The sequence below is a fragment of the Heterodontus francisci genome, chromosome 9 (genome assembly GCF_036365525.1).
Source record: "Heterodontus francisci isolate sHetFra1 chromosome 9, sHetFra1.hap1, whole genome shotgun sequence".
Classification (NCBI taxonomy): Eukaryota; Metazoa; Chordata; class Chondrichthyes; order Heterodontiformes; family Heterodontidae; genus Heterodontus; species Heterodontus francisci.
The window spans coordinates 75053013-75077249 of NC_090379.1; the positions used below are offsets into that span (position 1 = coordinate 75053013).

At 39.8% G+C, this 24237-nt stretch overlaps 1 protein-coding gene across 9 annotated transcripts in view; it reads right to left on the minus strand.

Moving 5' to 3' along the window:
- Nucleotides 1–18014, minus strand: part of LOC137373856 (neuronal PAS domain-containing protein 3) — a 1451864-nt gene extending 1433850 nt beyond the window's left edge. For 2 of the 9 annotated variants that reach the window (XM_068039328.1, XM_068039327.1), the window contains exons 1-2: nucleotides 17605–18014; nucleotides 13550–13588 (exon numbers count right to left, since the gene is read on the minus strand). In XM_068039328.1, coding sequence (XP_067895429.1) covers nucleotides 13550–13588; nucleotides 17605–17759 — 194 coding nt within the window. In that variant the 5' untranslated portion in view covers nucleotides 17760–18014. Of the gene's footprint in view, nucleotides 1–13251; nucleotides 13329–13549; nucleotides 13589–14548; nucleotides 15070–17604 lie in introns of those variants that run through there. The other 7 variants (XM_068039334.1, XM_068039331.1, XM_068039332.1 and 4 more) reach the window with 7 other exon arrangements.
- Between the last annotated feature and the right edge of the window lie 6223 nt (nucleotides 18015–24237).

A 24237-nucleotide genomic window follows, 5' to 3' on the forward strand; every position in this document is an offset into this window, starting at 1 on the left:
AGGATCACTGAGTATCCTGAATAGGTATCTGCAATATGAATAACTTGTGGCCTAAATCTAAAAATATATAGCAACTGCAAAGGAAGACTGTCATTTATAGTGCACATTGCAGACTTACTTAATCCAATGAAAGAAAATAACTTCCATTTGTATCCTCAGGAGATTTGAAAGTGGTTCACAGCCAATGAAGTTTTTCTCATTCATTCATGGGATGCAAGAGTCGCTGGCAAGGCCAACATTTGTTGCCCCTCACTGACTGCCCTTGAGAAGGAGGTGATCAGAGGCCTTCTTGAACCGCTGCATGTCCATGTGGTGTGCGTACACCCAGAGTTCTGTAAAGAAGGGAGTTCCAGGTTTTTGCCTCAGCGACAGTGAAGGAACGACGATACAGTTCCAAGTCAGGATGGTGTGTGGTTTGGAAAGGAATTTGCAGGTGATGATGTTTCCATGAGTCATCTGGCCTTGTCCTTCTTGGTGATAGAAGTCACAGGTTTGGAAGGTGCTGTCAAAGGAGGCTTAGCGAATTGCTGCAGTGCATTTTGTAGATGGTACACACTGCTGCCACCTGTGCACCGGTGGTGAAGGGAGTGAATGTTTAAGGTGGTGGATGGGGTGCTGATCAAGCGGGCTGCTTTGTCCGAAATGGTGTCAAGCTTCTTGAGTGTTGTTGAACCGCACGCATCCAGGCAAGTGCAGAGCATTCCATGGCACTCCTTACTTGTGCCTTTTAGATGGCAGACAGGTTTTGGGCAGTCAGGAGGTGAGTTACTCGTCACAGAATTCCAAGTACTTTTGTAATGTAGTTACTGTTACAATGTTGAGAAACACAGCAAAGTCCCACGAACAACAATGAGATATGACCAAATAATCTATTTTAGTAATGTTGATTTGGAAATAAATGCTTATCAGAACACCAGAAGAACTCCCTTGCTATCCTGGAATGGTACCGGGAGAACCTCAGTTTAATGTTTCATTCAAAAAATAGTATCTCCAACAGTGCTATAACTGAAGTGTCAACCTAGTTTACGTGTCCAAGTTCTGAAGTGGAGCTCGAACTGAAAATCTTCTGATCCAGACATTGAGTGTTACCACTAGGTCAAGGCTGACCCCTACAATGCCACAAATTTGAAAATTTAAAATTGCTGAAGTTACTTACAATTATTAGTGCTTTCTATGTTTTTGACCCACCAGCATGGCCAGTACTTATTACTTCGTACTTTTCCTCAATCTCTCCTATTTTCTGGCATTTAAAATTAGCAATAGGAGATCATCTTGATGAGATACAAGTGATTACTGCTACCATACATCAGATATCGATGTGAATAAACATTTCCATGATTGTGTGCAACATGTTTACTAAGCAAACTGCTTACATAAAATCCTCCTGACATCTTTCAACAAAGAAAAATTCAACTCAGATGGGTTTCCCACAACAACCAAGTCTGCCTCTTGAGCAGAAGTACTTGTCTCATGTTTCATGGAAAAGCTTAGTTCAACATGGTACCAAACATCCATCTTTATTTAAAAAAGAACTGGCCAATTACTGGGTGGATGTTCACAATTTAGTATCTAATACAACTTTTTTTACTAACAAAATCAGTGTTATAGGCACCTAATTTGCCAAATCATCTCGCTAATTAGTAGCCATTCAGTCCCTCGAGCCTGTTCTGGCATTCAGTTGGATCATGGCTGCTCTGTACCTTAACTCCATTCACCTGCTCTGTTCCACATCCTTGATACCTTTTATCTAATAAACATCTGTCAATCTCAGTCCTGAAAATTTCAACTGACATAGGATCCATTGCCTTTTGTGGAGCGAGTTCCAGATTTCTAATACCCTTGTGCGAAACAATATTTCCTAATATCACTGCTAAATGGCCTAGCTTTAATTTTAAGATTAAATCCTCTTGGCCTGGATTCTCCTACCAGAGGATATAACGGCCAGGATTTGATTGGCCCCCCTGGAGTGGGGAAGAGGGGGGGCATGGAGCAACGTGGCGCATGGCAGGGGGTGTGTAGGGCCCATCGCCTCCCTGTCGCCAAGCGATCTTCCCAGAGGTGGGATAGGCCGACAAAAGCCTTCCTGTCCAGAGACCAGTTGAGGCCCTTAAGTGGCCTATTAATGGCGAATTAAGGGCCTGGTCCTGCTGCCACTGGGATCTTACCAATGGCAGGGGGCAGGCCTCCTCTGGGAACAACTTTACCCCTTGGGACCCCACTCCCTGGACTTCATGAACCCTTTGACCCCCACCCCGCCCCCTGCCAGGGCCTTCCAGACTGGCCCCAGCGACCCCACCTCACCTAGCTCTTGTGCAGGGTTTCAGCGCTGAGCCTGGGTCTGAGGCCTCTGCAGTACCGGCAATGGCCACCGCTCCCGGTGGTACTGCTGAGCTGCCGGCCCCTCATAGAGGCAAGCTCCCCGTCTTTAAAGGGATGCAGATCCCAGCTCATGAATCTTTAATTGAAAAACACCAGAGGATCGCTGCAGGGAGCCATCAAAGTGTAGAGGGGGGATCCCCCCCGCCAGGAGCCCCACCTCCTACACAAAATCCAGCCCAACATCTCTGTATTTACCCTATTGACTTCCTTTATCATGGTAAACATCACAATTAGATCAGCCCTCAACCTTCTAACCTCAAGGGATTACAAGCCATATTTATGCAACCTGTCAGAATTTGACCCTTGAAGCCCTGGTACAATTTTGGTAAATTTGCACTGTACCCCTTCCAAAGCCAATATATTTTTCCTGAGATTTGGTGCCCAAAACAAAAAACAATACTCCAGATGGGGTCTGATTGAGGCTCTGTACCATGATGCATCACTTCCTCATTTTTAAATATCAATCTCACACTGAATACCACGTGCCATAGCTTTGCTCACTCACTTAATCTGTCTATGTCCCTTTGTAATTTCCTACTCCCATCTACAAAACTTACTGTGTCTTTTAACAAAGTATCATCTGCAATCTTGGATACATAATTCTCTATTCCTTGAATCAAGTGATTAACATACATGGAGAAAAGTGAGGCCCGAGTACATTCCTGAGGAAAACCACTTATCACATCCCCCACATCAGTGAATAGACCCCTTTATCCCTACTTGGTCTCCCCACTCCCGACCAATTACTGACCCATGTCACAATGTTATCTTCAATTCCATATGCTCTCATTTTTGCAAATCATCTTGTTTGAAACTTGGCCTGCCATCAGGCTCGAAAGTTGGGGGGGCGGGACCCCGCTTCGACAGTCAGTGGGACCCGGGGCTGCATCTTGTCAGTGACAGTGTATTTAGGGACAGCCGACTGCCCCCAAGAGCTGCTGACCAAACAGAGAGCCAGAAGCTCAGCAGGGCCACCAGGAGCTGTGACCACTGCTATGGCTGAACTTGGGGAATAGAAAAATGGCAGAGAAGCTAAATGATTACTTTGCGCCTGTCTTCACTGAGGAAGATACAAGAAATCTCCCAGAATTAGAGATCCAAGTGATTAGGGAGAAAATGAGGAATTGAAGGAAATTAGTATTAGGCCAAAGGTTGTATTGGAGAAATTAATGGGGCTGAAGGTTGATAAGCCCCCAGAACCTGATATTCTATATCTCAGAGTGTTGAAAGAGGTAGCTATGGAGACAGTGGATGCATTGATCATTTTCCAAAATTCTATAGATTCTGGAGCAGTTCCTGCAGATTAGAAGGTCGCAAATGTCACCCCATTATTTAAGAAGCGAGAGAGAGAGAAAACAGGGAATTACAGACCTGTTAGCCTTACACCAGCCATTGGGAAAATGCTAGAATCTATTCTAAAGGATGTGATAAATGGACACTTGGATAATAATGATCTGATTGGGCATAGTCAACATGGATTTATGAATGGGAAATCATGTTTGACGAATCTGTTGGAGTTTTCTGAGGATGTTACTAACAGAATTGATAAAGGGGAGTCGGTGGAAGAGGTATACTTGGATTTTCAGAAAGCTTTGGAATTCTCTACTCCAGAGGGCTGTGGAAGCTCAGTCATTGAGTATATTTAAAGCAGAGATTGACAGATTTCTAAATATAAATGACATAAGGGGATATGAGGATAGTGTGGGGAAAAGGCATTGAAGTGGAAGATCAGCCTTGATTGTACTAAATGGTGAGGCAGGCTTGATGGGCTGAATGGACATACGAATTAGGAGCAACAGTAGGCCGCTCGGCCCCTCAAGCCTGCTCCGCCATTCAACAAGATCACGGCTGCTCTGATTGTGACCTCAATTCAACATTCCCACCTACCCCCAATACCCTTTCACCCCTTGCTCAAAAATCTGTCAACCTCTGCCTTAAAAAACTTCAAAGACTCCGCTTCCACTATCTTTTGAGGAAGAGACTTTCAAAGACTCACGACCCTCAGAGAAAAAATTCCTCCTCATCTCGGTCTTAAATGAGCAAATCCTTATTTTTAAATAGTGACTCCTAGTTCTAGATTCTCCCACAACAGAAAACATCCATCCCACATCCACCCTGTCAAGACTCCTCAGGATCTTATATGTTTCAATCAAGTCGCCTCTTACTTTTCTAAACTCCAGCGGGTACAAACCTAGCCTGTCCAACCTTTCCTCGCAAGGTAACCCGCCCATTCCAGGTATTAGTCTAGTAAACCTTCTCTGAACCGCTTCCAACGCATTTACATCCTTCCTTAAGTAAGGAGATCAATACTGTACACAGTACTCCAGCTGTGGTCTCACCAATGCCCTGTTTAACTAAAGCATAACTTCCCTACTTTTGCATTCAATTCCCCTCACAAAAACGATAACATTCTATCAGCTTTCCTAATTACTTGCTGTAGCTGCATAATAATCTTTTATGATTCATGCACTAGGACACCCAGATCCCTCTGCATCTCAGAGCTCTGCAACCTCTCACCATCTAGATAATATGCTTCTTTTTTATTCTTCCTGTCAAAATGAACAATTTCACATTTTCCCACATTATACTCCATTTGTCAGATCTTTACCCACTCACCGAACCTATCTATATCCCTTTGTAGCCTCATGTCCTCCTCACAACTTGCTTTCCTACCTATCTTTGTGCCATCAGCAAATTTAGCAACCATATCTTTGGTCCCTTCATCCAAGTCATTTATATAAATTGTAAAAAATTGAGGCCCCAGCACTGATCCCTGCAGCACACCACTCATTACATTTTGCCAACCAGAAAATGACCCATTTATGCCTACTGTTTCCTGTTAGCTAGCCAATCTTCTATCCATGCCAATATGTTACCCCCTACACCATGAGCTTTTATTTTCCACAATATCCTTTGATGTGGCACCTTATCAAATGCCTTCTGAAAATCTAAGTATAGTACATCCACCAGTTCCCCTTTATCCACAGCACATGTTACTTCTTCAAAGAACTCGAATAAATTGGTTAAACATGATTTCCCTTTCACAAAACCACTTTTACTTGCACTTGTATAAGCCTTTTCTTTTAGCTTGATACTGTCGCTTAGCTAATTTATTAACCATGGTCATTTATCTACACAAGTGGAAACCCTTTTAGGGTTTTGGTGTTTTTTTTTAATCATATTTAACCAAATACTTCTACAGACACACAGTGGGAAGTATGGTTTACCCATAGTTCAGCCTAGCTTACTGTGGTTAATTAACTTCGCATCTCTAAAGTTTGTTGCACTTAAAAATTTAAAACCTTCGTTTGTTGACGGTGTGGGTCAGCTATTTGTAAGATGGATAGTACTGTTTTGAGGCTTGTGGATGATACTACTTCTACATTGCCAAAAACTGTAAGTAGGAAAGAAGATGTCAGGGAGACAGACAAACTCCTGAAGTAGGCAGACACATGGCAGATACAATTTAATGCGGATAAGCATGAATGATACACTTTGGGAGAAACGGCATGAAGAGACAGTATAATCTAAATGGTACTATTTTGAGAGGGTGCAACACCAGAAGGACCTGGGGGTGCATATTTACATATCTTTGAAGGTGGGATACTTGGCTTTGTAAATAAGGGCATTGAAGACAAAAACAAGGAAGTCATGCTAAACCTTTACAGAACAAACAATGGTTAGGCCCCAGATGGTGTACTTTATACAATTCTGGGCACCACAATTTAGGAAGGATGACAAGGTCTTGGAGAGGGTACAGAAGTTTACAAGCCTGATACTGGAGATGAAGGCTTCAGTTTTGTGGAGAGCTTGAAGAATCAGGGATTGTTTCTGTCAGAGCAGTGAAGCTCAGAAGACCCGATTATGGTATTCAAAATTATGAGGGGGTTTTGATAGTTTCTCCCTACTTGCCCTGTTTCCTCTGACAAGTGGGCCAGGAACCAGAGGCCACAGATTTAATTAAGGGCAAAGGAACTAGAGGGAAAATGAGAAGAAATTATTTCACAGAGAGTTATTATCTAGAACGCAGTACCCGATACAGTAGTGGAATGAGATTTCATTGGAACTTTCAAAAGGCAACTGGACATGTATTTGAAGATAACTAATTTGAAGGATTATGGGGAAAAAGCTGGAGCGTGAAACTAAATTCAACAGCTTTTTCAAAGAGCCAGCACAAGCATGACAGGTTGAATGACCTCCCTTCTGTGCTGCAACATTCCATGTTCATTGCACTATTTTGTGTGGTATTATCCAAATTATTTATATTACCAGATTTCCCAATACATTGGTCATGGTGAGTTGGAGGATACACTGTTTATAACTGAATTGTGATGGCATCTAACGTAAAATTATCAGGCCCATTAATTTATGGTGATTAAAGTCAAATTACATTTGTATTACATGGCATTCTGGGATTTTTAGCAGTGTTGTGGCTAAAGTCTGATTTTGCAATTTTCCATTAAAACCATAAATAAGTGGCCTTAATTATTATTGTATCGTTGTTTACCTACATATGGAATTCTTATTTTTTTAAGCCCAGGCTACATATGAAGATGCAACACATTTCAGACTGGAGGGAAGTGTACTTGGTTTATGAGCAATGGGAAGCAAAGGGAAGGGTTGTGAGGTTCAGCAGCACTTTACGGGTGCCGGGTTTTTTTTTGCGGGGTGGTGGGGGTGGGGGTGGGGGGAGAAGAGATTCTGGCATATGATATTAAAGTAGGCTAACACTGGACTTAATATATTGTGGGTGGAATTTAGGTTTGACAGTGGGGGAATTCCTGCTCTGTGAAAATAGAGGGCAATTCAAGGGGGTAGGTTTCACTGGTTTGGAAGTCATGCTGCAGCTGAGCAATGCCTTTGTGAAGGATGTCCTAAGGTCTGGTAACAGTGGAGAGGGCCCTATGGAGTAGGTATAAGCAGGAGGGAGATCCTGGAATTTGGGAACAGTGGAAAGTTACAGCGGATCAAGGAGTACAGGAAGGAAGGTTATGGAATGAGATCACTGGAAGAAAGCGTCATGAGGTCTGCAAGGAATGAGAAGGGGGGTGGGTTACGGGTATATTGGAAGGGTATGTCACAATCTAGGAGCACCAGGAGTGGTAACTCAGAAGTCTGAGGGGAAAAGGGGTAAATGTAAATTGGAAACAAAGGAGCACTGAGACAAGGAAATCTTGCACATGGAATACCAGGACCTGGGAGCTGAATTTGTGTAACCCAGGGTACAGGAGTACTAATTGGGTATGGAGTGGTGGGGGGGGTGGGTGGGGTAGGAAAGCGTTTGGGATAATAGGGAGTAGTCTTAGGCTCTAGGAGCATCGAACAGGTGAGTCTGGAATTATTGGAGGGATAGCAGTGCTGGCATCTGTGGTCTGGTAGTATTTTGGGGTGGATTAGGTGGTGCAGGAGGATGGAAACAGTCAGTCTTCACACAATTTATTTTACAGGAATTTTACATCATTTGTAAAGCAGAATTTCCAAGCACCTCAACTAGGAATGGCTGTGAGTGGCTGAAAGCACTTCTATCGTATTTGTTAATAGCAACAGCTTTACACAGGAAACAGCCAATTTCCAATTCAATGCCTGGAAATTAGTTTTTTTGGGAGATCCAGTTTAGGGAAAGGGCCAATAATGGTGACGGCAGGAGAGACAGCTGCAGGATGTCAGATCAGGCAAGTGTCCTAATCATGGTGATGGCAGAAGAAAGGGAGACTGGGAGCAGTTGACTGGCTCTTGGAATGGGGAAGCTCACAATGAGGAGTAGGCAGCAGCATGAAGAAGCACCAGGGTTTTGCATTGAGAGACAGGCTCAATTATACCAGCCCACAAGCTGTTGGCGCAGTGAAGAATACCTAACTTGGGGGACAAATCTTGAATGACCAAATCAGAGACGTCAAATGAATATATTTGTTTAACTGCGACAGCAAAGTTGACAGGCAGGTAAAGAGCAGAAAGAGCACAGGAAATGTGTGCTGCTGCACACAAATATGGAAACAGAAGGCAATTCAATTGTCAATTGACCTAGCCTGAACAGTTTTTTTTCAGAGAAGAGTTCCAGATTTCCAATGCCCTTTGTATTACCAATGCCCTTTGTATGGAAAATGCTTCCAGACATCATCCCTGAATGGTCCAGTTCTAATTTTAAACTTATGCCACTTTGTTCTGGACTCCTCCGCCAGAATGAATAGTTTTTGTCTATCTATCCTATCAACTCCTTCAGTCATCTTAAACTATTCAAAAATAACCCCTTAATATACTATATTCAAGGGAATATAAAACTAGTTTATGTAACCTGTTATAATTTAATCCTTTTGCCCTGGTATCATTTTGGTGAATCTGCAGTCCAGCCCCTCTAAGGCCAAATCCTTTCTGACATATGATGTCCAAATATGAAAACAAGACTAGTCCCAGAATTTGGTGGAATTGGGCATCTCGCAGCTTGCCCTCTTAGTTACAAATTTTCCCCTCACCCTTCAATTTGACAAAGATTTGCACCACTAATTCCTGGAATTGTGAGCTGATAACAGCAGTGAGATCAATGAGGCATCTGGGACCCTGGTGAATAACCAGCAGTCTATCTCCTTAACCAATGAGGGTTAAGGATTAAGAAAGAAAAAGGAATGACAGATGGAAATAGTGTGAATTAGTCAAATCAGGTGAAGAGAGAATGTGGATTAAGAGAGAGTATGATAAATACACAAAGGAAAAAGCAAGAAAAAAAATGTAAACATTTCAAATTTTAAAGATCTCCAACAACATTTTACTACCTGCAAGATTGAGACTCCAGTTTCAATTGTTAGCTTTAAGGGCCGGAAATGCTGACTGGCATTGCAGGAACATAATCTCATCATTAAAAGAATCCTTAGGCTATTAAGTACCATCCTCAACCTCTGTGATGGGTTAAATTGGTAATTAATATGCAAAGACAGCAATTTGAGATGATTTGCAACTCACGGGTTATCTCTTCTTTGCCACACATTTTTGCATAATTTACACATTAATAATGGTGCGCACTTTAAACTTGTTGTTATTTTGCCAGCACATTCTGGCCTAATATACACAAATCCCTATGGGAGACACATTAATGTTTCTGACAATTACTCCAGTTCCTTCACTAAATTCCATATTTGTTAAAAATATACTTCAGGTCAATATAAACCACATCCAAGCTTTCTATCAGAATGATTACCACACTTGCTTTCGTAATGACAGGCACTGAACTTCTAAGGTTATTAATTGCCAATAAATTATTTCTAAACACACATTTAATGTAAAAATTACTACATAAATGCAAGTAGTATTTATTATACAAGTTTCTTCTGTTAGTTAATATAACAACACAATAGAAAGGCAGACACACAGGTTTTCCATTGTCAATTCAAGTCCCAAGCATGGACAACCCTAAGTTTCAAATGTTAACAGTATTATAACCCTCAGAAAAAGTGGGTCTACGAAAGTACTGTTGAATTTCAGCCATCTGTTTTGTGAACACAGGAAGTTCTCAGGACTACATGAAGACTGCAATAATATGTACAAGGAGAAAAGGTGTCACCAAGATTAGTCTCCCCAGGATGCAGAAACAAAAAGCGTAATATAAAATTGCCTTGTAAGTAGCATTTTATAACAAACCAGCAATTGGATGTCAGTCAGTTGTATGTTTCACTGAATACTCAGCAAATGAAAAACTCAAATGTGTAAATAAAAGCAAAATACTGCAGATGCTGGAAATCTGAAATAAAAACAGAAAGTGCTGGAAATACTCAGCAAGTCAGGCAGCATCTGTGGAGAGAGAAGCAGAGTCAATGTTTCAGGTCTGTGACCTTTCATCAAAACAGGATGATGAAAGGTCACAGACCTGAAATATTAACTGTTTCTCTCTCCACAGATGCTGCCTGACCTGAGTATTTTCAGCCCTTTCTGTTTTTTTAACTCAAATGTGTTATTTTTTTGACCTGTTGTATATTGCTCAAGCAATACACATTTACATTATTTCCCCCACAGTGTTTTCAGACAGCATGATGGAATAGAGTAAAACATAAACATGCTTCCGGCAGACTTCTATGAGCCATAGAAAAATTACGTCGCAGGAGGTCATTCAGCCCATCATGTCTGCACTGGCCAAAAACACTAGCCACCCAATCTAATTTCACCCTCCAGCACCTGGTCTGTAGCCTTGCATGTTACAGCACTTCAGGTAGCTTTTAAAGGAGTTGAGGGTTTCTGCCTCCACCACCATTCCTGGCAGTGAGTTCCAGACACCCACACCCTCTGAGTGAAAAAGTTTTTCCTCATGTCCCCTCTAATCCTTCTACCAATCACCTTAAATTTGTGCTCCCTGGTAATTGACTTCTCCGCTAGGGGAAGCAGGTCCTTCCTGTCTACTCTATCTAGGCCCCTCATAATTTTGTACACCTCAATTAAGTCACCCCTCAGCCTCCTCTGTTCTAAGGAAAACAACTCGAGCTGATCCAGTCTTTCCTCATAGCTGCAACTTTCAAGCCCTGGCAGCATTCTTGTAAATCTTCTCTGTGCTCTCTCCAGAGCGATTAAGTCCTTCCTGTAATGTGGTGACCAGAACTGCACGCAATACTCCAGCTATGGGCTAACCAGCGTTTTATACAGTTCAAGCATTACATCCTTGTTTTTGTATTCTATACCTCGGGCAATAAAGGAGAGTCCTTTAAAAAGAAATCTGCTACTCTGGATGCATGATCTAGTTCTGACTTTGAGTTATAATGGTAAACCGGGTGTAAAGCAATTAAACGAATATAGATAACAAGTCTTCACTTGTAGCACTTATTTTTAGTTTTACTTTGCTAGATCAATGTGCAAGTTACATGAACACCTAAACAATCTGTAGCATTGGAACATTTGAGAAATGTATTATCCAATGCAGAATAATTCAACTATCTGCAATCAGTTACATGATGTTATTTTAGTTCTTTTCCCACCCATTCAATTTTACTTTTCCTCCAATTCTCAAAGCACCTGCCAGACTTGCTCTTGGTGCACCTCTCAAGCGTATAAGAGATACTTGAGTCGTCAAGAACAAAAATTCCTGAAAACTTTCCCTACAAAGGAAAATGCCTGGTCTCTACTTGGTACATCCCTCAGGTACCCTTGCTAAGTTAAAATAAATAAGTAAGTTAAATAAGAAAAAGTTTATATTTTCTCTTGCAAATTTAAATGTTGTTAAACACTCAGTATCAACCACATCAAAAGATCTTGTTTTCTGCCAAATAATCTCTAGAAGCAAATTTAAAATGTAATTTATATTTAAGTAACTATGTCCTTTAAAGCAAAGTACCAGACCCACAGCAACTCCTTTAATGGTGAAATTTTTTTTAAATGCATTAAAAATTTAAAAGTGTCACACGATTATTTAAAAAAACAATGTTAAACTGAGTTCCGAAGAAGGGTCACTGACTCGAACCATTAACTCTGCTTCTCTCTCTACAGATGCTGCCAGACCTGAGTATTTCCAGCATTTCTTGCTTTTATTTCAGATTTCCAGCATCCGCAGTATTTTGCTTTTATTTTAATGTTAAACTAACCATTGCTTACAGGAGCCAAGATCTAATTTGTCTATGTTTGTATGTTATCTTAAAATTCCTTCGTTATCCATACATGGTACTTTTTTTTTAATGCAACATTAAACCCTCCTTGTTCCATATTTCCATCTATGGCTTCACTAATCCTTCAATGACTGCAGTGTTGTTGCAATAAAATAATGCTAAGTTACAAGTTTATTAATTCTGTTATCCAAAACTATATAAGAAAAAGTACAAAAAAATGACCTGAGTCTGTGACTTTTTCGCAGATTCTGTTCTACAACAGAATGTCAGAAAAAAATTAAATGGTTAACAACTAGCACACATTAAACTGTAAGGAGCATTCTATACTCAAGGAGTTAAACCAAAATATTCATCGGATAATGTCCCTACTACTTTATTATTTAAAAAAAAATCAAAACAGCAATTTGGCATGAAAAGATACTATGGAAAACAAAATGCAATAATTATATTTTGATAAGATCACCAAAAACTTTATAGCAGTCACTAAGCACTCACTAACCAAACATGCTGAATTCAAGTATTAAAAATTAAGGTAACTATCCCAAAATAAATCAGGTACAGTAATTCTTTTTAGATGGTCCATGCAAAGAAATAAAGAACACAAATTCACCTGCTTTTTTTTCTCCTGTGAGTGCTAGACCACAATTCAAATATTAAACTATACGGCTACTAACAGCTCTGTGATCCCAGTCCAGCCTATTTCATTTTGAATAATTACATCTCCCCAGCCTGATGAGCAGAATCATTCACACCAGCTTTTAAAATGACAGCATCAGTGCAAAGAAAGAAGAATCTATTAAGAAGCATCAAATTAAATATATCCTCCTACAACTTCTATCAAAATTTCAGACCAAGTGTTATTTAGTTCCACTCTCAAGTCGAGCAGAATAACAAATCACACTCTTTGATTTACCCTCTCAGAATACCAAATGGAGACAGGTGATAAAGAAAGCACTTATGCACAAGCTATGAAGTTTCTCCTCTAAATTAATTCCATCTTGAAGATTCCAATCTCTGAAATTCCCAGAATGGCATAAAAATATACTTCTGTGCTCCAGTCTGGAAGATTGCTAAGGCTGTCTTACTATGAAAGCACTTACTATAATACTACTTCAGTAGAGAGAAAAAAAAACACTTGGAATAGGCTACCTCAAGCTTTACTGTCAACCTGAGGCTTTATCAAAGTCTCAATAAAGCATTAAATAACATATAATATATTGAAATTTAAATACCAGAGTATCATAATCGGATTTGTGAGTGCATTTTAAGCAGCCAAAAATCAATCACAGTATTTTACCTCATTATTTTTTTCTCACTTTATATCTTCTCAGCAAAAACAAAAAGCTTCCTGATGGTCTCACCACGGCGATCCCCCTGAATTTGAACCACAATAAACTACAATTTAAACTGATAACATACAGAGGTATTTGACTGTCCTGATAATGATGCCATCCCTATTAAAAGCTAGAACTATCTGAAATCACAGTATGTTCAGTCCAAACGGGGATCTAATTTATCAAATATAAGACATGTTGTATTTCTGTGATGCTGACTTTTGTCTTAAACAAATCCTCCAATAACCATACATTTCATACCTTGGCATGACTGAAGCTTGGTAGCAGAATGAAGGTCCTCTGAATAAAGCAGAAAAAATTAACAGAAAAACTTTGAGTTCTTCAGAAGGACTACTGCTAGTACATTGTATGACAATATTTGAATAAATGAATGAATAACCCACATAAACTGTCCTCTTGAAACCAATGAAATAGTTAAATTCCTTTTCTTCAGCTACATAAATGTACTTCAGTTTCAGAATAAGCTGAAGTATATAATTATCTGCATCGTAAAGTAAAATTATATTAATTTGTCAAGGCCCAGTTTTTAAATCTTGTTAAATTTGAAAATATAATCTTCAACTATGTGTTATTTTATTTATGCTTTTCCTAAACTCCAAAATACAGGAACATTTTTAAAAGTTTAATACTATCTAAATTCTTGGTAGTTAATACCTATCTTTTTAGATTTCTGTACGTTTTATATTTATGTTTTCATTTTAGATGTGCTTGTTTAGTTCATATTTTCTTTGCATGCTAATTTTGAGGTTCACAACCATTTCCTGTTGGTTTATGCAAATGTAACATTAACCCTAGCCTCATTCAACCCTATTACAATAGCAAGCTCCTGTCAAAGAAAGCTTCTCTCCAGTTTGGCCTAGTGAGCACTGAGCCGCAGAGCAATGGTGGCCTTTCTAATATAGTGTCATAGGCCCTTTCTCTGCAATGTAATGTGGAGAGCTGAGGAAATCAAAGAGTGCGCTTGCTTTCATTCTTTCTTATAGAAATTAAAGTGGAGCAGGTAAAGCTGTGAATGAGAATGTGGCTCTTTGCAAGGTCGGGTCCGGACAGTGACGGGGGCGGGGGGATGGGGGCAGCGGCTTTCAAACCCGGCCACTTAACCCGGCTCCTGGATATCGGGCGGGGGGCGAGGTCGCGGTGGCACTCGGCAGCAACTGACAGGTCAAAGCCAAACTCCCAACAAAGTATCATGGCAACAGAAAATACCCTGGATCACGCCACTAAAACAACTGTCGTTACCGTTCACGTCTCGAAGGGTCGTGCTGGAAGCCTTGCTTGGTGGGCGCCATTTTTCTCGTCAGCCGTTACTTTGCCTTTTTGTTTTGCTTTTTTGTCTAGCTGCGGCCCGGTGGTACAGTGGGAAAGACTCGAATACTATTTGAGGAAAGCCATTGCGGAGTTACGGTTAAGTCCAGTCCAACTGCCTGGCTCCGGAATTACCAGCCATCAGAGAAGTGAGAAGTGATGTGTGCAGAGAACGAGTCAGGGCCAACCAGCATGCCAAGAAAAGTAAAGAGAGCCTTCGCTGCACCTCAGATGATCCCAGAGACATTGCATGGCATTAAATCTGCAAGTGCAAACCCACAAACAGCGGCTGGCACCACCACGCCAGTGCACTTTTCCGGAGAGCTCCGATTCCCATTACCAGAAAGTCTGACTGCATCTGTCGGTGCTGTTTCGCTGCCGTCTTTCGCTCACTCTCTTTCCCAGGGACACATTACTGTAACTGGCGCAACTACGCCACTCAGTTGCTGTTTCATTCACTTTATGGGGAATAACTGAGGTTTGATATAATATTGATGGGATCTTATCAACCGGATTTAAAGGCTTTAATTTCACTGTATAATGTTGAAGAGATACGTGACATTCAAAATACTAATCGTCTTATTTAGGGGAAAAAATCTGTGTAATCTTTCATAATATAAGCCCTATTCAGCCTGGAAATGTCACCTAAACCCCTTGGCATACGTCCCAGCGATTATTGCTAGGTTCCAAAGGAAGCCAGTTCCTGGTGTGTAATTATCATTACGTAAACCTGTCTGTCCTGTTCTCGGTGATTTACAAAAAGAAACGAAAACAATCGTTTAAATTGGAGGTACCAATGACTACTGTTTCTGCAAAATATTTATCTAAAAGATGTTCCGCGACGTGTTTGGTAACTTGCTTTGACATCAGCCTGGCACTCCAACTACTATAAATCTATGTGGGGAGTTGCATTATTGTCTTCCATGGAAATATATCCAAGTATTAGTGGAAACCATTACAGTTACTCGCGTAAGGCCAGAAATCTTTTGTTCTGACTTAAAATGTGTGAGGGTACATTAGGATGTTTTTAATCGCACGCCGTTTTTTCAAGGCATAACAGCTATTACGTTAAAATGTTATAATTTTTTCACAATGCCAACAATTGTTTCAAAAAACTGCAGAAAACGGCAATAATTGGTAAATCTGTGAAGAGTCTAGAAAATAACTAGAGCCTGATTTTAAAAATGTTTTGTTATTTATGTATATTTTATGTACTTTTCGATCGTGGGATCAACACAAAGTAATTTGAGTCTGTTGCAGCACATTGCATTGATTATAGTAATTTTAGGGTAATGTTTGCATTGGTGGTCGTGCTGCACACATCAGAAGTTACACGCCAATACAAGATTTAGTTCAGTCGGTTAGTACCGTTTAACATTTACACCGAGCAAAAACTTACAAGCGGGAGAGGATGGATGGGGGATGGGGGATGGGGGATGGGGGGGGGGGCGCAGTTGAGGATTTGTTGGTGAGTTTTCTGAGGTTCCATGTTTCTAAAATGTACATAGTTTCTGAATGGGAAAATGTAATCGAATCCATTTGTTGACAACTCCAAACTTTGCTTTTTAAAACATAAAAATATATGCAATCATATTGTAATTTTCCTTTTGTGTTCAGCGGAATGGAGGCTTCTTTTTGGAGCCCACAATGCTGATATGGGCTTCTTTTTCAGAGAACTGATTTAAAGCTGTTATATAATCTTATATATGTTTTAGTAATAAAGTAAACTTTTTGAACTACATTTCTGTTTTATCTGTCTTGCAATTGCATTATTTTGCTCCATAAAATAAGCAATCTAATTATTGACAACCCGCCTGAATGTTTTTGTAGTTTTTTTACTATCTGTTAACTGTATATCCATGTGTATAACAAAGTAACTAAATGCACTAAATATCATTCAATTGTTCTCCAAACCATTCGGCTAATTTTTAAACTTTGAAAGTTTATAACCTTTTTTGTAGAGAAGATGTTGGTATCTAACATTTTATAAGCAAAATGTTTTAATCACGAATTTAACTATGTCCACAGGATGCAACATATACATTTGAAACTGTTATCTGCCTATCTGAGCATTGTTTTTACATTTCAACATTTCCATATCTACGCATTTACCCACGGACTAGCGTGCGATTCTGATAAAATCGCTAGTGGAATTTTCAGAAAGTTCAATGTGGAAATATTGTTAATGCATCGTTAGTATTAAGTGATAGTTATATTTTATCGCTTAATAAAATAACAGGAACATTTAGCGCAGTCCTCTAAAGAAATTGAATCCGTTCAATAACTCTCTCCAAGCACCCCTGCCCACCACAAAATGTCACAGCAACAATGAACGAATATAAAGCTTGTGCTTTTATATTTAATGGGGCAATGTATACAGATAAATTGTGGAAATAATTGGACTATTGCACATATATAATCAGCTTGTCCCAAATTGCTCGTTTCACCAAATAGACTTGAACTTATTTCAATTTAAGAGGGACTGGACTTTGACTTCCGTAGCATTTTGTCTGGTATTTGCCTTTTTTATCCTCCATTGATGAACGGGGGAGGGGTGGGGGATGAGGAACAATATTTACAAACGCTTTCATTGTCCCACCCCTTATAAATAGGAGCCTTTTCTCACGCAACCCATGTTTGCAGAAGTGTCCGCTTCCTCCGACTATTGATATAAGCCGCCAAATGCACAACCGACTTTTACCACATGTTGGTCATAATATTTCAAAATTAACTTTTGTGCATGGCTTATTATGGAAACATGTGACTAGCAATTTAATCAGAGGCGAGCGTGCTAAAACACGATGATCTTATCCCCAATATGGAGGTGATAGCAAACATTCCTGAAAACATTAGGGACGGAAGAAAAAGGTGAAGAAAGTCGGAGATTGGCGAGGGATGCGTGCATGTTGAGCAGCTGAAGCCTTGCAGCGTGCGGTGAGACTATGACAGCGTGAAGTTATCTCCCTGGCTGCAAGCAGTAAGACACTTACCGTTGTTGGTAGGATGTGAGCCCCACGTTCTGGGGCGTCCCATTAGCAGCCGCGGCGGCGGTTCTTCCCGCACCAGGTGCAGCTGTAACCGCGCCGCCTCCTCCACCAGTTGCTGCCGTTACTTGTACGCTGAAATCCGGGAAAATCCTAATCATCCCCGCGCTAGGATCACCAACGACCAGCTCCACGATTGCGTCTCAATTTTCCCTTGAGCAGTAAATTGAACTTCAATCCCATTAGTGATAACTTCCACGCCGTGAGGCTCTTTATCGCTTCGTTACTTATTTCCTATTTAAGTGTTGCAGACAGATAGACAGTGGGAAGCAGCATGCTGAGTCCGGCGCGAATGGTGAGGGGATTGGTGATGGGGGATATGGCTGTCTAACTTACTGCAATTTGCCCGGAGAAAGTAAAGACCAACTTGCCCCCGAACAGGAGCCAAGCAGCTCGCGCCGCTGGTTCGCTGACACTTAATAGCGATTCCGGCGCGCGACGCTTCACGACCAATCGCATCGCTCGATCGACTTAGCGCCCGCCCCCTCCAGGAGGAGTATTGGGGGGGGGGGGCGGGGTGGAGAGCGCGAGGACGCGCGCGGTCTCTGACCGTTAGGTCTGGAACGTTGGAGAGCCGAGTTTGAGCAGGCAGAATTCGGACTACACGAGCCGCCACTGTTAATCATGATTAAAGGCAGTAAAAAACACGGCAGCATACGTTAACTCTCTCAAGTCCATTCATGGAAGGCTGTTCCTCACGAGTCTGGCCCAGCACCTGGTGCACAGATAGCTGATGCCACCCGCAGAATGTTGAACAGCTTTTAAATAAATATATATATATATGATTTATGTCCATATCACTGTCCAGCCCGAAATATTCAAAGTATTTTTACGCGTTTGTACGCACAGCCGCGGCTGAGATGAAAAGGGGCCGGTGTTTTCCAGTGGAGCGTTTGCCGGATGATTGCCCCGGGGAGCGCGTGCCGCTAGCTGGCTGTCTGTCAGTCAGCGAAACTAGCGCGCGCTGGCAGCTCCCGCACAGTCGCCACCTGTCAGAGCCCGACCTGGACTGCCCCAATACCTCGAAACATTTTCTCAATCCCTAAATACCACAATCATGTGGTATTGCAATATATACTTTTTGCAGTACATAGATTCAACAATTGGACAGGTTCACTGCAATAAAACTATTGTTAAATAATACGCACTGCACCGGGCAATTGTGTGGTTGTCATAATAGTCAAATTCGCTATATAAATGCCTTCAAAATCTCGAAAGAATGAGGATTAACCTTGTGTGGCTGGTCAATAGTTTGTCGTTTAGGAACTGAAACTATTCACGGGAGAGCTAAACCTGAATGGTTTTATCAGAAAGTTTTTATCCATCACTCACTGCGGCCAAACCTTGGCTGCTCCGGCATGCGCTGCGCGATACTTTCCGAGTAGCATGCGGTGTCAAGCGAGGATTGTCATAGTCTTGTACTCAGATATGTGGCTGTCCTTATCACACTTAATAAATGTTTCCTATCATAAGGGAATGAGCCGCGAGCGCACATTGGGCATTTCGACGAATTGGAAAACTTTCAAAAGATCTATTTGCAACAAACATCCTTTCAAAGTATTATTGGATGCTACCTAAAATATCGCACATCGTTTTGCATCTAATTTGCCATGAAATCGGTGTACTGCCGCTTTCCCACAATAACGCTAGCACCTGTATTAACAGCTGGTCTTCATATTGTCCTTTTGGAAACTCCGAGGTTGGTACCTGCAGAAAACTTTGATATATTTCGCATTTTGCAGATCAGAACGTTAATCTAAGCTTTGGTGTTGTTTCTCTGAGATAGGGGGAAATTCACTTTCACTAAAAGTACAATTGTATTCGATTGTCAAGAACTTTAAAACGGGCTGTATGTAAACGCAATCTAAATTCCGCATATGTATTTCATTAAAGAAATGCGACTTTCAGACATTCGACAGGAAACATCTTAGTTCACATACGAGCTCAGTTTAATTCCAAAAATTAACGTGCTCCAGTGTTAATTTTTTATCATGTATTGATTTGTAAGGGGATAACAACCACCAAGTATCGTTATTTCTGCTCACACACTGAGTTTTCTTCCATTTCTATTAAATTCTATTATTTCACACTTCTATTAAACTTAACACAGATGGAAAAAGGCAAATGTGCGAGTCCAGCGCAGAAGGTTCAAGATGAGATCGGTACCCTACAGCACCATATTTGATTCTTTCACTTATGTAAGTGCAAGAAAATTAAATTGTACTTGTGCGAATACATTTGCAAATCTACTGTCTTTCCTTTAATCCACTCTGTCGTTTGGTGTCCATGAGTAGAGTCTAAATCATTAACACAAAATATATTTATTGATAGAACGAGGACAGCCGAATGTTCAATGGGTTCGAGACCCCAGGCAAATAGGAAATGCTCGTAATAATGGTGTGTTTGCAGCATTAAAAATAATGTTATTTTGCTTTGACTTCGTGCAGGTATTGAAAGTACCTGTCTGAATGATCGGTTACGGTCAATGCACATGAAAGCATGCACCTAATAAAACGTTATTTCACTCACTTCTCTATTTTAAATTGTTGCAAATTATTTTGACGTTTGGACTGGATCTTCTGACTGTATCCGTCCCTATTTGCGACAGACGATGGGATGATTATGTGCAGAGTAAACGCAACACTGCAGGTTGCAGGCACACACCGGTTTCATCAAATCAGATACAAAAGTTTTCATTTCATTAAAATGTAGTATTAAATAGTGCAAATAGCTTCCGAAGGTATAGGGGAGAAAAGTGTGAGCGACGTCCCCCTAATCCAGTTCATTGTGATCAGTGTTACAATGGAAATGGGACATTTTGGAGTATATTGGATTTGTTGCCTTTACTATCCTTGTGTTTTACCATACCACCACACTTATAAATAACACAATTTTTGGTTCCCAAGTGTATTCATTGTTACTGTGAAAGGCTGAAAGAAAGGATCTTCACTCCAGTTTTCTTTGGTCGTCTTTCTTTCTCTCCCAATTATTATATTGGGATCGCTCAGGCAAGTTTTCTTCACTCACTCCTCTGTATACTGTTTCTATTTAATAGAGCTATCGCCTCCCATCGTTTCAAATTGCCATGTCGGTTAGATCAAGATTCAGTTTACCTTTTCAGACGATTGTCTTTATATCGCACAATTCTGTCCCAATTTTTATCCTTCAACGAAGTAGTAGTTGGCAGCCATCACCTCGGCAATCCAATGCATTCACAGATGTGTTTACACGTCGTACTGTTTCGTTAGAACTGACCGATCTCTTGGTGGGTCGTCTAATGCATGGCGCATCATTGTGATGTTTAGGTGTAAAGTGGGAACTGGACCTAACACGGCCTACCCGTTTAAGGTCATTTCTGATGTAAATAATATGGAGAAATTAGCCAAATATGCACATCCTGAGACCAATTCAAGGCTCATAGTTGGGAAGAATTCCGAAGATTTGCAGCTGCTTGTGAACTCCCAGTTCCTGGCCTTGGCGAGAAGCGTGGTTATCAAAGTCAGAAGATCAGCCAGAAATTGTTTGTTTTCTTTTAATATATAATTTTGATGCTTTGAAGTGTGGTGGAGGTGCAGGAGATGCAAGACTCTGAGATGTAAAGAACAATTTTACAAATGTGTGCAACTGGCAGGCAGCCATGCCCACCAACCACACATAGTAGGAATTTGCAGTGATCTTTCCCATGATGTTCTGTGCTTTAATCTGATGGATGGAAAAAAGTATGCATTGCACCCATAATTTACTTACATGTACAGCCGTCAACTTGAACTCCCCGCCTATTGCATTCGTAAAATAGATCCTACGGTATAATGGGCAGTGGTAATGTGTAGAAACTACAGGCGAATAGATTGTGAATGGCATTATATAAGAGAAAGGCAGGTTCTTACCAATGTAATCCCTTAAAAATCAAATAGTTTCAAAGAATTGTTATGAACATTCACATCATTCTTTTATTCCATAAATTTCGGTTGGTTTTGCAATATTTTTGTTTAACTCTTGATTGCTGAGCTTAAATGAGTCACTGAAGATAACTGTTAAAAACGTATCAACAATAGAAATGCACACTTTAATGTAAGGGAACTTCACTATCAACATTTTGCTAATTCATCTTCCTCACTTTGATTAGGTCCATAACTTTCCCAAACCGAAACGCCCTAATCATGTCATCACTTATTGTTTAAATAAAAATACGCCTAAGTATGGACATCCATCAAAATATTCTTGTGGTTAAAGTCCCAAATATATCACTTTCTTTACACTTGGCTCAAGCTAGTTCTAACTTTCAAGTCAATTACAAAGCTGTAAAATTAGCACTGGAATACATAAATTATTTTTTTTGATTCTAAATTTGTACGCTGCAAATGTTAACATTGAAGTTAATGCCACCATTCAACAGCAGCTACACTACATTACAAAAATGGAAGCATTTGTAAGTTCAATACCGCGTTGTAATCTTAAAAATAGAACATGAAATCTTTTCATTTTGATATATTAATCACTTTTTGGTAAACGTATTAAACATGGATATCCTTATTTATAAGCATGGAGTAGGCAGCTAACAAGCAAGTATAATTTAAGCAGATGTGACTTTTGTATGTCTTGTTTAAGGAAATTAAGTTGGGTATTGTAACAGACCTGTGTATTAATTTGTTTTATAATTTCATTAGAACTTGGAGGTTGTCTTATCTTCCATTGAAAATGAAGATGCTACAAAGTCACTACTGAGTTCAAGACTGCTTTTTCACAGCACCTGCATTGCATAGTGAAATGTAGGATCAATTTTCAATTGACATTTTTAAAGTTTTGTTATGAAGTTAATGTTTTAATTGGTTGTATGAAAATCGGTGTCAAGACTTTATATCAAGAACATTACAGAAATAATTCTTTAAATGGAATCCCAGGTTTTGGAATCAGCCATTTGGAAGCTATAGGGGGTGAAAGTGAAACTGGTCAGCAATTTGTTATTGTTATTATTGATTATTTTGATTCATGGTTATTTTAGATAAATGACATAACACATAATGACGCCCCCTCAATTTGAAGCAGTCATTTTATTGCACAAACTATATGCTTGAAACATAGATAGTCATTGCGGCACCAATATATCAATTTGTGCATATATTTTGCAGGTGGTCATGGCTACTTTTGAATCATTTATTTTGTTACTCATATTTATACTTCTGAAACTATTAAGAAATAATTTCAAGCTGCAGGCTGCAATTCTAAATAATTTGTTCCCCTAATTGATCCTTGAATCACAAATCATTGAATTTTTCTGATAAGTGTATGGAGTTCCTCCTTATTCAGTAGATAAGGACTATATGAAAAGGGCAGTATTGAATATAACTACTAATGAAGTGGCAGTATCACAATATCTCAAAACATTTCAGGCATGGAAAACACTGTTTTATTAATTTAGATAACTTTATCTGGTGTGACTTATGCAATCTGCTTCATAATATTTAAAAGTTTAATAAAATATTCATATAAGTATTGATCCAAGTCAGCTACATTATTCACTCACAGTTATATCACTCATTGTCATTTTAATGTAAATATCCTGAGATATATCAAGCACATCTGATGAAGAAATTCTATCAATGGGTTTTACTCCATGCATATGTTGGAATGAAATCCATCCACTATGCCTTTTATAGCACCAGCAGTAAGAAAATATAAACATTATTTCCTTGAATTAAGCTCAACATTTCTTTCATATTTATAGTGAGGACAATGTTCTACACAAGACATGATTCAGATCATAAGAATCTGCAGAACAAGATAAGGCACTAAAGTCCATTTTGTCGAGTTCTTCGTACCCAATATATATAAATGGTAAAAATAATACCCTTAGCCTTGTACAACATGCTCTCCAGGCTGCTGGGAAGGCACATAACAATTTCCCTGCCTGTGCTATGGTCCTCTCATGCTGCCCAGACTGGTCCACAACCTAACTTACAAATCTTTTCTTTTGTGCTTTTCTTTTTTCAGTCTATTATCTTATCAAAATGAAACACTATTCACAGTTACATGGACTACTTTGCATTTATCCACATTAAACACTAGTCGCCAATTATTGCATTCATTTCTGAGCCTATCCAGATTCCTATGAATATTTCTTTCCGCAGTTACATGTTTTGCTATTATTTACAATTTTGTGTCAACAGACAACCTGTAAATTCTGGTCTTTATCTTTTCACCAAGTTTGCTGACATAGGTTGTGAAAACTAATACTGTGATCCCTGAAAATCCCCACTAATCATTTCACTTTAGAACATGCTGTCACACAAATTAGTTGAGGTGAATAATAGAGATGTATTTAAAGGGGAGCTAGATAACTAAATGAGAGAGAAAAATGTAGAGAGATATGCTGATGGGCTGAGATGAGTTAAGATGGGAGGAAGCTTGTCTGGAACATAAACACACCTGTTGAGCCAAATGGCCTGTTTCTGTGTAGTAAATACTATATAATGTAACACTCTAATTTGAATAGTATGCATTTAAGTACCTTCTATACAATACTGTTTGCATTTTTATTCCACTTTTTCTACTTTTCCCTAATTCTATAAGTTAGCACCT